We start from the raw sequence: 15,096 nt of genomic DNA on the forward strand, positions 1-15,096 counted from the left end.
ATTACGTATTCTGTTGCACATACGGTGAAAAGTTGTCAGCTATCCTACCTTTTAATTGACTATATAACATGGATTAGCTGTATGATCAACCACAGTTTTCAAATCATTGCCATAAAATGATTCACAGTTTATTCATTATCAACTCCTCAGGGTATGATTGTTTTCTTATGGTCTCTTTTTAGGGTGTTTTCCCAGTAGGTTACATTGAAAATATATTTTTACTGATTTTCAGGGATGTGTTCATGGAAAAGCATTGGAAGAGTGTAATTTCTAGGTCTGTTTGTGATTATTTTTTTGACCAACAACGCAGAGTGGGAAATGGTTGTCCGGAAGACGTCCCACCTATAATTCCCACACCACATCATTACTTGATAAGTGTTCACCGTTGTTCGATGTTCTATGTAGCAGTATGTATGACTGAAGGTAACTATTTCTCAGTGTAGAAGGCAACTAGTTAAGTGTTGATATTAGATACTGTTAGCAACTCAATCTATTACTCATTACATAATCTTCATCTTACAGTGCCACCATTGTTTGTAATCGAGTTTTTACACCGTGTTGTGGACACATTTGAAGACTATTTTGGTGAATGTACCGAATCAATAATCAAGGAGAACAATGTTGTCGTTTATGAGGTGAGAAAAATGTATATTCATGGAATAAGCGATTTGCTGGTTGACAGCTCTAAACTTGCCTAAAACAATGCCTCGCCTGATCCTAATCATTTACTTCTTATCACTTATATGCGTACGAGAATCCTCGTAAATCCAGCTACCATTTACAGAAAGAAGTGAGCTCAGGGCGTTAGTTCCACACCCTTTCACCTTACTACAAAATTTACATTTATTATCAAAAATAAACTCTTATTCGTATGATAGCATGGCAGCCTGTGTTAAATTTATATATTAATAAAGCCATGGTAAAGTGTTAGTTGCCTGGTGCAAGGTCAGGACCGGGGATATCGGTCCGAAAATGCTCACCCACTCAACATTTTTTGCTTTTTGTGTTGGTTGGTAAGCATTTTTGGTACCCACTTAGCAAACAATTTGTGATATCCAAGCCTTTCTGAAATTATCATGTTAGTAGTGGCGAATTCAACTACAGGAAATTTATCAGCAAGACAATTATTGATCATATCGTAGTTCTTGGTCCACATGTTGAACGATTTAATCGGTCTGGATACTGTGCCTGCCACTCCACTCATCATCATGCATATTTATGTAGCCATTTTTGAATGCAACAATATCAGAGTGTAAAAATCATTCGCCTTGACTGGGATTCGAACCCAGATCCCTCAATATCCGGTCGAGTGCTTTAGCCACTTAAGCTACTGAGGGACTGTGGCACGTCGCGCACGACTACGAATGCCTGTGACATTGTATGTACGGTATTTCGTCACAACATCTTGTTCCTTTAAAGCCCCAAAATTTCAGAGTTTAATAGGACGCCTCGGTAGCTTAAGTGGCTAAAGCACTCGACCGGATATTGAGGGATCTGGGTTCGAATCCCAGTCAAGGCGAATGATTTTTACACTCTGAAATTGTTGCATTGAAATGCACATTAGCGGATGACTCCGTTAAAAGTTACTGTTGCGGCATCTCCCGCAGTTTCTTTGGAATTTGCCATTTTTGAAGTTTGGACACCATTGTCTAATCTTTCCTCCATCATTATTGTAGTTCGATAAACTAGGCACAACCTTGATGACTTTCGGCAATCGGTGATCATTTTTTATTAAAATATTGAATTGTAGCACAAACTTTACATCTGGTGGGAGCAATGATTTTCGCAGACATTGTCTTCTGCATTCACAGGCTTGCAAATAACTACTTAATCAAAACAATCTCTTCAGAGGCTTCAGAAACAATAAATGGATGGTATTACAGGTATACCACTCTGTTCTAACTCGTCAATATTTAAATATAAGAAAGTAGCCTTTCCTTTTCGAATATGCCTCACAGCTATACTTGCAAAGAAGAAGACCTGACAAGAATACTAGCCAGTGTTGGGAAGGTGATGAAAAGGTGCACTAAGATTGCTGACCTTAATTGTCCAGTGGGTAATCTGCTGACCTACTGTATGTAGCCTTATGGCTATAGATACCTGAGACATTTTTGCCACATTACTCTGTGCTAAAGATTAATGGCTGCCTAGCAATCTAAGTGCAGAGAAAACTCCAACACTATCAGAGAAGAAGGAAATTCTACTCAGTGGATAATGCTTGGCTTAAATGGACCAAATAATGTCATTATTGTGATACCATAAACAATGATGGATTTCTCATCATTTTATTTGGTTTTTTGGCTATTTTAATTAATAATTAGGTATTGGAGGCATTCCCAAATGTTTGTGATGATTATGAGAAAAATTTTAAATTTGTGTTGTTAATTTTAAGAGTTAAGAGTTTCGCAAGCTACAGTTGCTATGTCTGCTTTTCTTCCTCTGGACGATTTCACAGTTATATTGTAAACTAGTCTTGAGGACGTAGTAGTTCAGGGGGAGAGCATTCGACTACCCCCATGCTGTGTGACTTTGGGCACTAGATCTTTCTGGGAAACCATAGGCAACACAATGAAAGGAACTGGCTCTTCCTTTTTACCTCAATGTGTGAATTTCATATACTTTTGTGCAAAGTACTTAGTGAACTCCACCCTCGCCTATCAAACTATTTTTCCGGTTGTTAATTGTAGCTTGGTTTTTGTAAACTAATGAAATGGCACTGTTTTTATTTTCTGTTAATACAAGTCATGTCTATCTTACTAATTATAGTTGCTGGATGAAATGCTGGATAATGGTTTCCCATTGGCAACTGAATCAAATATTCTGAAAGAATTAATTAAACCACCTAATATTCTACGGACTATTGCCAACACTGTAACTGGGAAATCCAAGTAAGTTTTGGTATTGTCATTTGTGTGTGGCCTAATTCTCAAGCTTCAGGTATTCTTGATTGAATGTTCAGACTTTTCAGTGGAATATGACTGGTGATAAAAAATCAGTGCATGCATAGACAAGATCTCCATCTGTTAAATAAAGTATGAATTAGGTTGTTACAGATCTGATAAATTGGGAAAATCGAAAGAAATTCTGAGAAGAGTAAATAGATTGCATTTTAATATATCTTTGCAGAATGTATGATGCAATCCTTGATATTGTTTTCAGTTTTTTGTATTATATTATCACATTATTATTATATCTTTTATTACTTACATGGTAGTAAACTTATATCCTAAATAATTTTCAATATATGAAATGAAAAGGTTGCTTAAAAGTAACTGTCTATTTTTCCTTTTATAAAACAGCCAGTTGGAAAAGGTTGCCCATTATTATCTCTAGAAACTGATACCCAATGAAGTGATTGAATGCAATATATTGTACTTAGTTGTTCTTCATCATATCATAACCTTAAGAATGGTAGGTTCCAAGGTTCAGGGTCTGTACAATAACTATCATGACTGGTTCGCTGTAGCCTTAATTGGATCTAATTATCATGACTGGAGCGGTGGATGGGGGTCCGACTGGTCAGCGTGGTAGAGGGGTCCCCCACCACTCAGGCACACTTTAGTTCAGTCGCCTCCGGACATGCGTTCAGACAGGAGGTGGATTTTTGTAACGTGTGATTGTTTGTGGTGTCGTCGCTCCAGCATGGAGTGCACCGTCGGGCAACGCTATGCTGTGAAGTTTAGCATTAAACTTGAGAAATCCACGTCGGAGATCCTTGAACTCGTTAAACAGGCTTATGGGGATGATGCCTTAAGCTGAACAAGAGTTTTTGATTGGCTCAAAATGTTTAAGGAAGGAGCTCATCAAAGACGAGCATCATCGGATGCCTGACGACCACTCCAAATGATGCTCAGATGGCCAAAGTGAAAAAAGTTTTAGACTCTGACAGGCGTTTAACTATCGCCCTTATCAGTGAGGAGACCCACCTTTCAGTTGGAATTGTCCACACCATTGTAACAGAGGATCTTGCCATGAGGAAAGTGTGCGCGAAGCTGGTGCCGAAAGTCTTGAGTTTCTTGATAATGTTATTACCTCAAAGGATAGCTCAAAAGGAGCTCATAGGATATCAGTTTGTTCAAGCGGTGATGACAAAGGTTCTTAACAGTATTCTGGAAACCAACTTCCAGCGGGCTTTTGACGAGTGGCAGACGAGTCAAACTAAGTGTATCAATGCAGTAGGAATGCATTTTGAAGATTATTAAGTAATTTTATTAACTGCAATAAATTTTGATTTTTGGAACCAGTACCGATACTTATTGTACGGATCTAATAAATCATATTTTCTTTACTGGTAGTGATAAATAATTGCATGTGCCATAAATATGTATTCTTTGTTAAATGAAGAACACAATGTATATTTCCACTGTTCTTTATTTATGAACAACTAGTTTCAATGCTTAGGCATCATCATCAGGTACAAATTAATCAAGTCATGGTCCATTTATATACCATTCATGAGGGAGAGGGGGGAAGGAGGAGAAAAAAGTGAGGTTGTGATCGGCGTAGATGGGAAGAGGGAGAGGGGTGTTAAGCATCAGGAAAAGTGATTGGTGGGTTCACAGTGGGGGGGGGGAGGTATTCAAATAATAAATTGTTAACCAAATGCTCCGTTTTTAAATTCTTTCTGATTTCCAGCTTGTCCGACTTGTCCATCTGGTGTATAAGTTCTGGGTTGAAATCTCTGACTTTCTCTTTTTTTTTAGTGCAATATGTTAGGATAGTGAAATTTTTTCCTTTCATTCATTTATATTACTTTTTGATACTTATTAAAGACTTTTTCTTTATTTTCTTGTCTGTCTTCCCTCCATCACTTACCCATATCCGAAAAGACCCAAATCTACTCTAGCTTGGTTTTCTCTGTCAGAATTTCAGAATTATGCCAACAAACATTGAAAATCAATTAAACTCTTTGGGTAGTTGACCTGTTTGCTGAGATTGGGTGTAGAGAAGTATAGAAAATATGAGTGGGATAGTAGGGAGTTCTTTCTTCTTGACTGGAAATTTAAGGGCCTATAGCTTTATTTGAAGGCACTTTGTCTCATTATCTATCAATGTGTGAAGATATTTAAGCTTGGGAAATTTGTAGTTGAAGTTGAAGTGATACACCATGTTAGCTCGTATGAAAGTAAACGAAATTACCAATACGTAAACTACAAATTATTTACTTTTATATACATATTTAGGCAAACCTTAGCTTTAATTTGCTTTTAGGATTTTCTTAAACTTTTTCTTATATCTTTAGAATGGACCTTGAGAATTTGATGTATTGTATTGATAATTAATATATAAGTATTAAGTGTATTATTTGAAAACGATGAAAAGACATTTTAAAAACAACTCGTTTTAACTTGAAATAATTGCTTGCTCAACTAATTCCAACTGATCTGCCTTATCTACTTTGCAGTGTCAGTTCTACTTTGCCAAGTGGGCAGCTATCAAATGTTCCTTGGAGAAGAACTGGTGTCAAGTACACCAATAATGAGGCATATTTTGATGTAGTTGAAGAGGTGGATGCAATTATTGATCGTTCTGGCAGCACAGTCTTTGCAGAGATTCAGGGATATGTATGATGATTTTTGTTTTTATTTGCACTTAAATCTTCATCTGGATAAATTTGTAAAGATAAGCATGAGTGCACATAATATGTGTATACATTCTAACGAAAACTTAGTTAACCTTCTTTAGCCAATTGAACTAATTAGCTCCATTTAATGGTTCTCATAAAAGAATCCCTCCATGATTGAAGTTTTTATTAATGCATTACTCCCAGCAAATAATGATTCAAATTGGTATTCTGAATTTGAATCACAGAATAGGTTTTTGTTTCTCTTCCACAAAAATATTACATCCATTTCTATAAATTCCTATTTCTTGGCTCAAAAACAATGTGATTGATTCACTTGTACTCCCAGTTATCTTCTCAATGTTTTTTATTTTTATTATTGTTTTTGTGCCTCACTAGGTAAATAAAATGCCTTGATGAAAATATTGTTATTATAACCTAGGATACTACATCACTGTTTTACATATGGAAAAGTTTCAGAAAGTTATTCTAATGTTATTATCTTGCTCTTTATTAGTTGAAATGAGGTAAAAAAATATTTAATTGAAGTATTTTGGTTTAAAATATAAAATATATGCCCCAATTGTGGGCAGTGAAATCATGTGGACATCTTCAACTACATGTATATGTTCAGCTACAAACTTTGTTTGCCTGATATTTTTTTTTCTTCATATTTTACTTAGAAATTTAAGATAAGTTTTCAGCCATCTGTATTTAACAAAAACAATTACAAAAGTGAAAGTCTTAAAATCCAGGTTTTTTGTGTGAAAACAACTGACATGTTATAAATATTGGTTCTGGAACCAATGCTTTGCATTTCAGTTCTGGTTCTAGTCTCAAGACCCAATCAAATTGGGAACTGAGCTGAATCAGCTCATATTATTGATAAATAGGACCCCTGATTTTGTCCTAAGTGGATATTATATTTAATGGAATCTTTATCATTGGTCATTCAATTCCCTCAGAAAATAATAATGACCTATCACTGATTATTTGAGTTGAAGGTTGAATCCCCTTATATAGCAAAATATGAGAATTTACTTTAAAATGAAAATGAATTTATATGAATGAATGCATTTAATGTCTCATTAATTGCACCATCATGTCTATTAGTTATATCACTCATTCAATGTATCATTCACAATGTACACATTCATTGGGTGGCCTAATTTTTAGGAGAGGTTTTGAATGGACACAAATCCTTACACCTCTTAGCCTCACCCAAGATACAACGTGACCCCACACTAAAACATGGTTTCTCCAAATTACCCTGTCCCCTCCACAATGCCTAGGTATCTCTTCGTTCTCCTTACCATTTATTTTACTTTTTCAACGCTTCTGCACACCCATGTCTCAAATTCCTCCAATCTACCTATCATCTTGCTTCAATGACTTATATTTCTGCATCATACAAATCTGTGCTCCATGTAAAAATTTTCTCTAATCTTTTCTTGATATCCTTTCATGGCATCCCTGTCAAATCCCTCCTTATGAAAGCTTGCAATTCTTCTACTGATATCCATATAACTTTTACTATCTTTGTCCGAAACACTTCCAAGTTAGGTGAGCCATTCATTCTGTGTACACTAATTTTTGGCCTCTAATTTTAACATTTGACTTAGCCTTCCTCCTTCTGGAAAATCTCATAACCTTTGTTTTATTCATTGATCATCATCCCATACCTGTCACACTGATTTTTCACTGCTCTCAGCAATGATTGAAATTCCTTTGCTGACTGGATAATTTAAACTTGTTCATCTGCAAGGCCAACTTATTATATGTATTCCCCACTTGCTTTCACTCTAGTCTCCAGCCCTACTTATTCCTTCCTTTGCCTATATATAGAAAAGAACACGTGATAGTGGGAATCCCCATCTCACTCCCCTGTCTAGCACTGACCACCCCGACTGCAGATAAGCAGCGTATCCTTCCAATCTACTCCTATCTTCTGCCATCATTTGATTAATTCTCACCAATTTATGCTATTGGACACCTCAAAATCCAGAAGACAAACAAGTACATCCTGATTGTACTCCTTTCCTTCCCTTATTTTTGACCTCGTTACTACTATGGCATCACAAATACTTCTTCCCTTCCTTAACCTAATCTGATCTTCCCCTAGGTAGTCATTTACCCTCCTCTTCATCCTTTATTTGACGATCTTAAGTATCACCTTAGCTGCATATAAAATCAAACCCATTGTTCTTATGTCGTATATAGCTGTCTTTCCCTTTTTTGGGCTGAGAATTTACTCTGATCTAATGAAATCTTCTAACTTAATTACTCCCCCATTAATGCCAAAAGTTAATTCATAAAAATTCCTTCAGGTTTTCCTAGACCTTTAAGTAGTTATTTGGGAGTGTTATCTATTCCCACAGCCTTATGTGATTTCTATTTCCTCATTTTCTTGATACCCTTTTGATATCAGTCAAGTATGCCTGGACCTATGCTGTCCTCATACATGTCATATTCCCTTTCTATGCCTGAACTTGTTGTCTTTTCTATCTTTAACAACCCAACCACATTGATCCTCTTCATGTTTCTTCCATCTCTCTTGAATATTTCCTGAATCAATTAATAATTTTTCTGCCTTACCTTTGATTGTGTGAATTGATTTTCCCTTTAACTGCCTTGTAGTCCTTTAATCTTTATAGTATACTTGTTTCACCCAACCTCTCTAACCTCTCCATGTCCTCGCTGTTCATCCTTCGTCCCTACACCTCTTTCAGCTTATTAGTTTTTCACACCTCAGGTTATTATTCTACTCTTTCTTCATTACCTGCATATTCCTAATCATCTTATCTGTAACCCATGTCTTTTTCATGTTTACTGTTCCTTTAATTTTGTTGTTAGCTTTAAATATCCCTTTTTGAAGAATTCCAAACTGTCTTCTACTTCGCTTGTATTCCTGTCCTCGCTCATCAATGTTTCCACTGCCTCCTGGTATTCCTTCTTTTTTCCTGGTAATGCTTCTACATTCAATCTCCTTATCCATCTTCCCTGTTTAGTCCTTTTGATTTTGAAATTACAACTGATTTCAATCTCCATCAGCTCCCAGGAAAGAGGGTGAATTGATTACGCTGTTCAACTCTGTGCTGAGCCTTAATCTTACTGATATCTCTACATCCCCATGAATCTATTGTGATGTTTGCACCTAGTATTAGTTATGATTAACCTATCTTCTGTAGCCAATTGCTTTTCCCAACATACATACAAATAGCAATAACGTACTTTCTCCAAAAAAAAACAAACATACTCACATCAAATTACAATATGGTTCTTAGTGATATGTGTGACTATAGTTGCTGTGCAATTGTTCAATGAAAGTACAAATAGCAGTATAGAATAGATCCTTGGTGTGATTATTTAAAACATTAATCTGTCTAATGATGGCACATTTTGCAGATTGATTGCTGCATAAAGTTGAGTGGGATGCCAGACCTTACACTCTCATTCGTCAACCCTCGGCTTTTTGATGATATTTGTTTTCATCCTTGTGCAAGATTTAAGAGGTGGGAGGTAAGCAATGACTTCAACATGTAACCATCTTAAATTACCCTTACATATATGAATAGCATTTGCAAATAATATATGACCTCTCATATTTATAGCATTTGTATCAATTGAATTCTCTGAACCTGCCCAAAGACACTTGATTAAGAATGGTTATATTGTAAAATATCAATGTATTTAAAATATTGGATGCTAAACATTGCTTCCTATTCAGCAACCATGAATTAAACAAATAATTTATTTTATCAAGAACATCCTCTTCTAAAGAGTTTCGCTGTTGTTTTATAATTATGCTGTTGTTCCATAACAATAATAATGTTTTTCACTGTAAGAATCAACGAAAATTGTTGAATGAGTGTGTGCACGGCTATAAAAATTCATACTCTATAAATTTAGACTGAAAGGTTTGCTGTTCGCCATTAATTAGGATGTTTATTGAATAAATGTTGAAATGATAAATCTTATTTGCTTATAAAGTTGTCTTTAATTTACATTAACATGCATATATTCATTGATAATAGTACTGCTAATATTAGTAAATTGGAGCAAAACAAATTGTAAATTTAGCAGGAATGAATCTTTTTGAAAATTATTTTCTGGGTTTTATGAAGTAATATGTTCTTGTGAACTATACATTAGAAGAAGAAAATGTCTCAAAATCAAATGCTAAAATCCTACCTGCATTAATCCTACCTACCTTTTGAGGTACATTGTGAAGGCTTGGATCTTTAGGACACCAGAATTTGTGAGTGCAATTTGATTAACTTGGATTTTAATACCATTTAAGTTACTCATAAATTATGAGATAGTGGTGTAAAAATTATGGATACATCAAGCATGCATTCCTTTTGGCATCATAAAGGTATTATTTAACAAAACGTTATGGCTGTCTTCAATCAGCATGAGTTTCATGATTATGTGGATGATACCAAGTATTTGCATGAATTAATTAGAATATTTCATTGCATAGTCTATATCATCTTTGAAATTATGCATAATAAATTTTTCTAATCATTTTTAAAGTGCTATTCCCTAATAATGGAGCATTACTTGCTTGCCACAGTTGAAGATCCAGTAAAAGGCTCATGCCTTACAGAATAATAGGCAGGCAAGCTATATGAAGAAGACTAAATAATTACCTCAATGAATAAATTGGATATAGCTGGCAAAAAAATTGCATGTATCATGCTGCTTGTTCTGGGGATTTTGTGCACAGTCAATAATTAGGGAAAGTCAGTAAATATGCAAAAAACCTTTGAAATGTCTTAAGATAACTGTGAGTGGTTTAAATTTTGTAGGAGATAGAAACAGTCCAGCCTGATGATATGCAGTTGTTTAAAAGTTTCATTGGTACTAATGGGTGTGGAAAATATCAAGGTCTACTTACTACTGAAGAAATAAATGCTTGTCACAATTATTCTTGACCTCATGTGGCCTGAATTATCCAAGTAAGAATTGGGGTGACGACTAATTTAGCCACCGCCTTAGAGCTTCCCCCTTTCCCCTGGGCTTAGTCCCGAGCAACTCACCTGAGCAGTCCTCTAAAAACTCTAAAATTTACTGCAAACATTTAATGGGTGATGAGGGCATTAAGCATGAAGTATGACTATGGCTGAGACTACACCCCAGACTTTTGTGCAATGAATTTAGGGCACATTTAAATGATAAGATATAATATTTTTGAGATTATCTTGTTAAGTGAAAACTTGATTATATTTGAACAGATCTGACCTAATTACTCACTTCCCATTATATGCCTTTATTCATTCAATTATTATTCAGTAAGACCTCTCTGGCATTAAATTCTAAATGAAAATGTAGCCTCTTTATAATATTTCAAATTTATTCTTATTAACTGAGAAAAATGATAAGATTTGCAATTTCCTAAGCTATTACTCCCCTCATCACATCAATTTTCTTTGTTATTGCCTCCAATTAGTGAAATTTCTTTCACTTGATGAATATTGGCCAAAGCATTTGTATTTAAGCATATAAATTTTTAAATTTAAGCATTTGAATTGACTAACCATTTATCATTTCAGTCTGAGCGAATCCTGTCCTTCATCCCCCCTGATGGGAACTTCAGGTTGATGTCATATCACATTGGCTCTCAAAGTCTTGTTGCCATTCCCATATATGTGAGACACACAATATCCTTTGGTGGAAGTGGTGGTGGACGAATTGATATTACCGTTGGTCCAAAACAAACAGTTGGGCGAACAGTAAGTAGTTGTTAAGAAACATATGATGGTGATGTTTCACTTTTATTATTTATCATAACAGCTGTATATTATGTTCATTGTGCATGTCATGCTTGAATTGCTGTGATTTATAGAAATCTGAAGTTTTTTCTCTGTAATCCTAGTTGCCTGCAAACGATTTCCACGTTTTAAAGGTATTCTTAGCCTTTCTGATAATTGATGATACAATTAAATTCTTAATGTTATTTGATCGTTACCTACTTTCACCACTGCTGTTAGCTCTCTTGTACTGGTGAATTATTATGTTAAAGCATAAACACTGCCATGGAAACAGGGATTTCTTAATGGTTGAGTGAGGTCAGAATTCTAGTTGTTCAGAAACCTTTCCTCTTTTTCAAAGTACAGATTGGTTATGGCTTGATGATATTTTTAACATGATGTTTAACTTAAATATTTAGCACAAAATACTGGAAATGTAATCTTGTAACATCGACTACAAAAAAATTAAGTGTTCACACCATAAGGAAAAACCTGGGAATTATGAAAAATCGTGCAATTGCCTACTTGTCTTCTGATAATTATTTGTACTTGGGCAGGTTGGGCATGACTCATATCATAGTAGGTCCTGCTCTATTGGGGTTTGGATCAACTGTGGTTGAGACAGGGCTGCAACTCTGGATTTCTTATACTCAAAACAGAGATTTCTAGTCTCTTTTATATACCTCCCTTGTCACATTTTCCCTATGAAAGCATTGTTTACTGTTGCTTGTGTAAGATGAATTATTAGCCCCTCAAAACCATCATGTTAATTGGAGGATACATGGGATGAGATCATCACTGGCTGCTGTCAACAGAAATGATGAAATTGGTCCTATATTTCCTTAGACAAAAATGTGTGTTTCATGTGGTGATTAACGTATCATTTCATCATCCAAAAGTAAAGAAGAGCTCAAGTCTACCAATCTTCCATGGTATGACCTGAAATTCAACAATTGAAAAAACTGAGTACCTCTTGTGTGTGTAGGTTTCTTCTCTAACACTTCCATCGCTCATCTCTTACTATCTGCTCTGTGGATTGAGCCAAAGAATGAGACCTTCATTACCTCTCAAAAACTCCATTATGTGGCCCTAATGCAATTGTACTTTTGACTGTTCAGTGATTTGCCTCATGAATGGGAAAGTGTTAACATAACTTCTGTGTTTAAGTTGAAGGTCAAATAAAAATATTCTGGATAAATATTCAAGATAAGGCATTTGAAATGCTTTTTATTTTTAAACAATTAACAGCAATCACAATTCTATCAGGCGTTATACTTGAGTCAAATTGAAACATTTTGTGATTTGGAAATGCATTGGTAACATTTTCAATTCTCAAAAAAACACTAAAAATTATTTATTCACAAAATTCAGGGGACTCAGTTTTGGATGGGTATCTATGGTTATTGTTGATACAGAAAGTTTCAGAGACATCTGTAATGGTGCTGCCAAAAAACTGCCAATTTTGTTGAAGTAACACATATACTATGATCGTCGATATCCTTAAAAGGGTGAAGGGTTGCACACGTATTGATTGGATTCATTGCGAGGCTACTCTGTAAGTATCATAATTGGAGAATTTTTAGATTACAATGAAATTAATATCGTTTAGAACTTTAAAAGGTTGAAAAGTGTGTTATGTTTTGTAATCTAATGGAATATTTCAATAGATTTTCTACGAGGGTAGTTAAAAAGGCTCTCGGAATCACCACCAGGTGTCACTATGTAGTAATAGGTACTCCTTTATGAGTGAACACTCACTGCATTAACCACTAGATGTTAGTGACAGTGCAAGGAGTTTCCTAAGTAGTAATGGGTAATCCTTTATAAGTGAACACGCACTGCATCAGATCTCTGGGAAGAGATCTGTACTGCGGACACCTCTCTGTTGTTGTTCTAGTGTATTGATTTGTGAAGATGGAAAAAATTGAGATTCGAGCAGTGATTAAGTACATCCTAAAAAAAGGTATGAAAGCAAAGGAAATTCTTGCCAACTCTCAGAACACTCTGAGGAATCTGCTCCTTCATATTCAACTCTTGCCAAGTGGACAAATAAGTTACGTTTAGTTGGGACAGCTTAGATGATGATCTGCGTAGTGCTTGGCCAAAATGTGTCACTAACCCAGAAATTGTTGCAAAGATGCATAAAATGGTCATGGAGGGTTGCCAACTGAAAGTGCTAGAAATTTCTGAAGCTGTAGGGATGTCATCTGAACAGGAATATTAAATTGTAACAGTGGAATTGGACATGAGTAAATTATCTGCTTGATGGGTGACTCATGATGCAGGATCACAAACGAATTAAAAAGGAAATTTCTGCACAATGTTTGACCCATTTTAACAGCAACCAACAAGATTTTCTGCGCGGTTTGTTTCAACGGATGAAACTTGGGTCCACTACTATACCCCAGAGACAAAACAGCAGTCAAACCAGTGGACACATGCTGATTCACCACCACCAAAGAAAGCAAAGGCAATACGGTCAGCCAGAAAGGCAATGGCTTCAGTTTTCTGGGATGTGAAAGGGATTATACTGATAGATTATCTTCCCACTGGACAAAACATTACTGGAAAATACTACGCTAACCTTCTGAATCAACCATAGCAAAATAAATGCAAAAAAAACCAGGTTTGGTAAAAAAGAAAGTTCTTCCATCAAGACAATGCATGCTTACATGCAAATGTTGTAGCCATGGAAAAAATTCGTGAAATATGATATGAATTGCTACAGCACATGCCTCATTTGGCTCCATCAGGTTTTCTTCTTTCCCTAATTTCAGAGTGTAAGAATCATTCGCCTTGACCGGGATTCTAACCCGGATCCCTCAATGTCCGGTCGAGTGCTTTAGCCAGTAAGGCTATCAAGGCATCCTTCTAAACTCTGAAATTTTGGGGGCTTTAAAGGAACGAGATGTTGTGACGAAATACCATACATACTATGCCACAGGCATTCGTTAAAAGCTACTGTTGCTGCATCTACTGCAGTTTCTTTGGAACTTGTCAAGGTATAAACAGCCTAAGTGTTTAAAAGTTGGCTTTAACCTCGTGGACTCTGGTGCGCCACACACGACTACGAATGCCTGTGGCATTGTATGTACGGTATTTTGTCATAACATCTTGTTCCTTTAAAGCCCCCAAAATTACCGAGTTAAGGAGGACGCTTCGATAGCTTAACTGGCTAAGGCACTCGACCGGACATTGAGGGATCTGGGTTCGAATCCCAGTTAAGGAGAATGATTTTTACACTCTGAAATTGTTGCATTGAAATGCACATTAGCGGATGACTCCGTTAAAAGTTACTGTTGTGGCATCTCCTGCAGTTTCTTTGGAATTGACTTTGAATTTTTCGTGTATTTTACATGCCCAAGTACATGATAGTTGTTTTGATTGAAATAAATAATTAACTTTCCAGTCAGGTATTATAAAAAATGAGTCTAATAGATACATGAGAATGAATGGTAGCACATTTCAATGTTGATTGTGTGACAATAAATTCTTATTATTCTCATTATTCAAGGTAGATTCGGTAATTTTGGAAATCCCCATGCCAAAGGCTGTTTTGAGTATAGGGGCTACTGCAACTCAAGGCCGCGTCTCTTTTGATCCTACAACCAAAGTTCTTCTATGGGATGTGGGCAGAATTGATCCTTCAAGACTACCTACTTTGAAAGGAAATGTAAGTAATTAAACTATGTGCAACAGATGAAAGATATAATTGATACTCTTTTGACTTCAATATAGTAATTAATGATCAAGGTCAGTTAAATTGTCGTTTATAAGATG

At 35.7% G+C, this 15,096-nt stretch overlaps 1 protein-coding gene across 1 annotated transcript in view; it reads left to right on the forward strand.

Moving 5' to 3' along the window:
* Positions 1 to 15,096, forward strand: part of cm (AP-3 complex subunit carmine) — a 17,242-nt gene continuing 2,146 nt past the window's right edge. Inside the window, exons 1-8 of the mRNA XM_071586739.1 lie at positions 1 to 151; positions 233 to 423; positions 523 to 635; positions 2,767 to 2,888; positions 5,405 to 5,564; positions 8,969 to 9,082; positions 11,119 to 11,298; positions 14,831 to 14,989. Of these exons, the coding sequence (XP_071442840.1) occupies positions 117 to 151; positions 233 to 423; positions 523 to 635; positions 2,767 to 2,888; positions 5,405 to 5,564; positions 8,969 to 9,082; positions 11,119 to 11,298; positions 14,831 to 14,989 (1,074 nt within the window). The 5' untranslated portion in view covers positions 1 to 116. The remainder of the gene's footprint in view (positions 152 to 232; positions 424 to 522; positions 636 to 2,766; positions 2,889 to 5,404; positions 5,565 to 8,968; positions 9,083 to 11,118; positions 11,299 to 14,830; positions 14,990 to 15,096) is intronic.

This window comes from Hetaerina americana, unplaced genomic scaffold, assembly GCF_022747635.1.
Source record: "Hetaerina americana unplaced genomic scaffold, ioHetAmer1.1.p SCAF_1, whole genome shotgun sequence".
NCBI classification, from domain to species: Eukaryota; Metazoa; Arthropoda; class Insecta; order Odonata; family Calopterygidae; genus Hetaerina; species Hetaerina americana.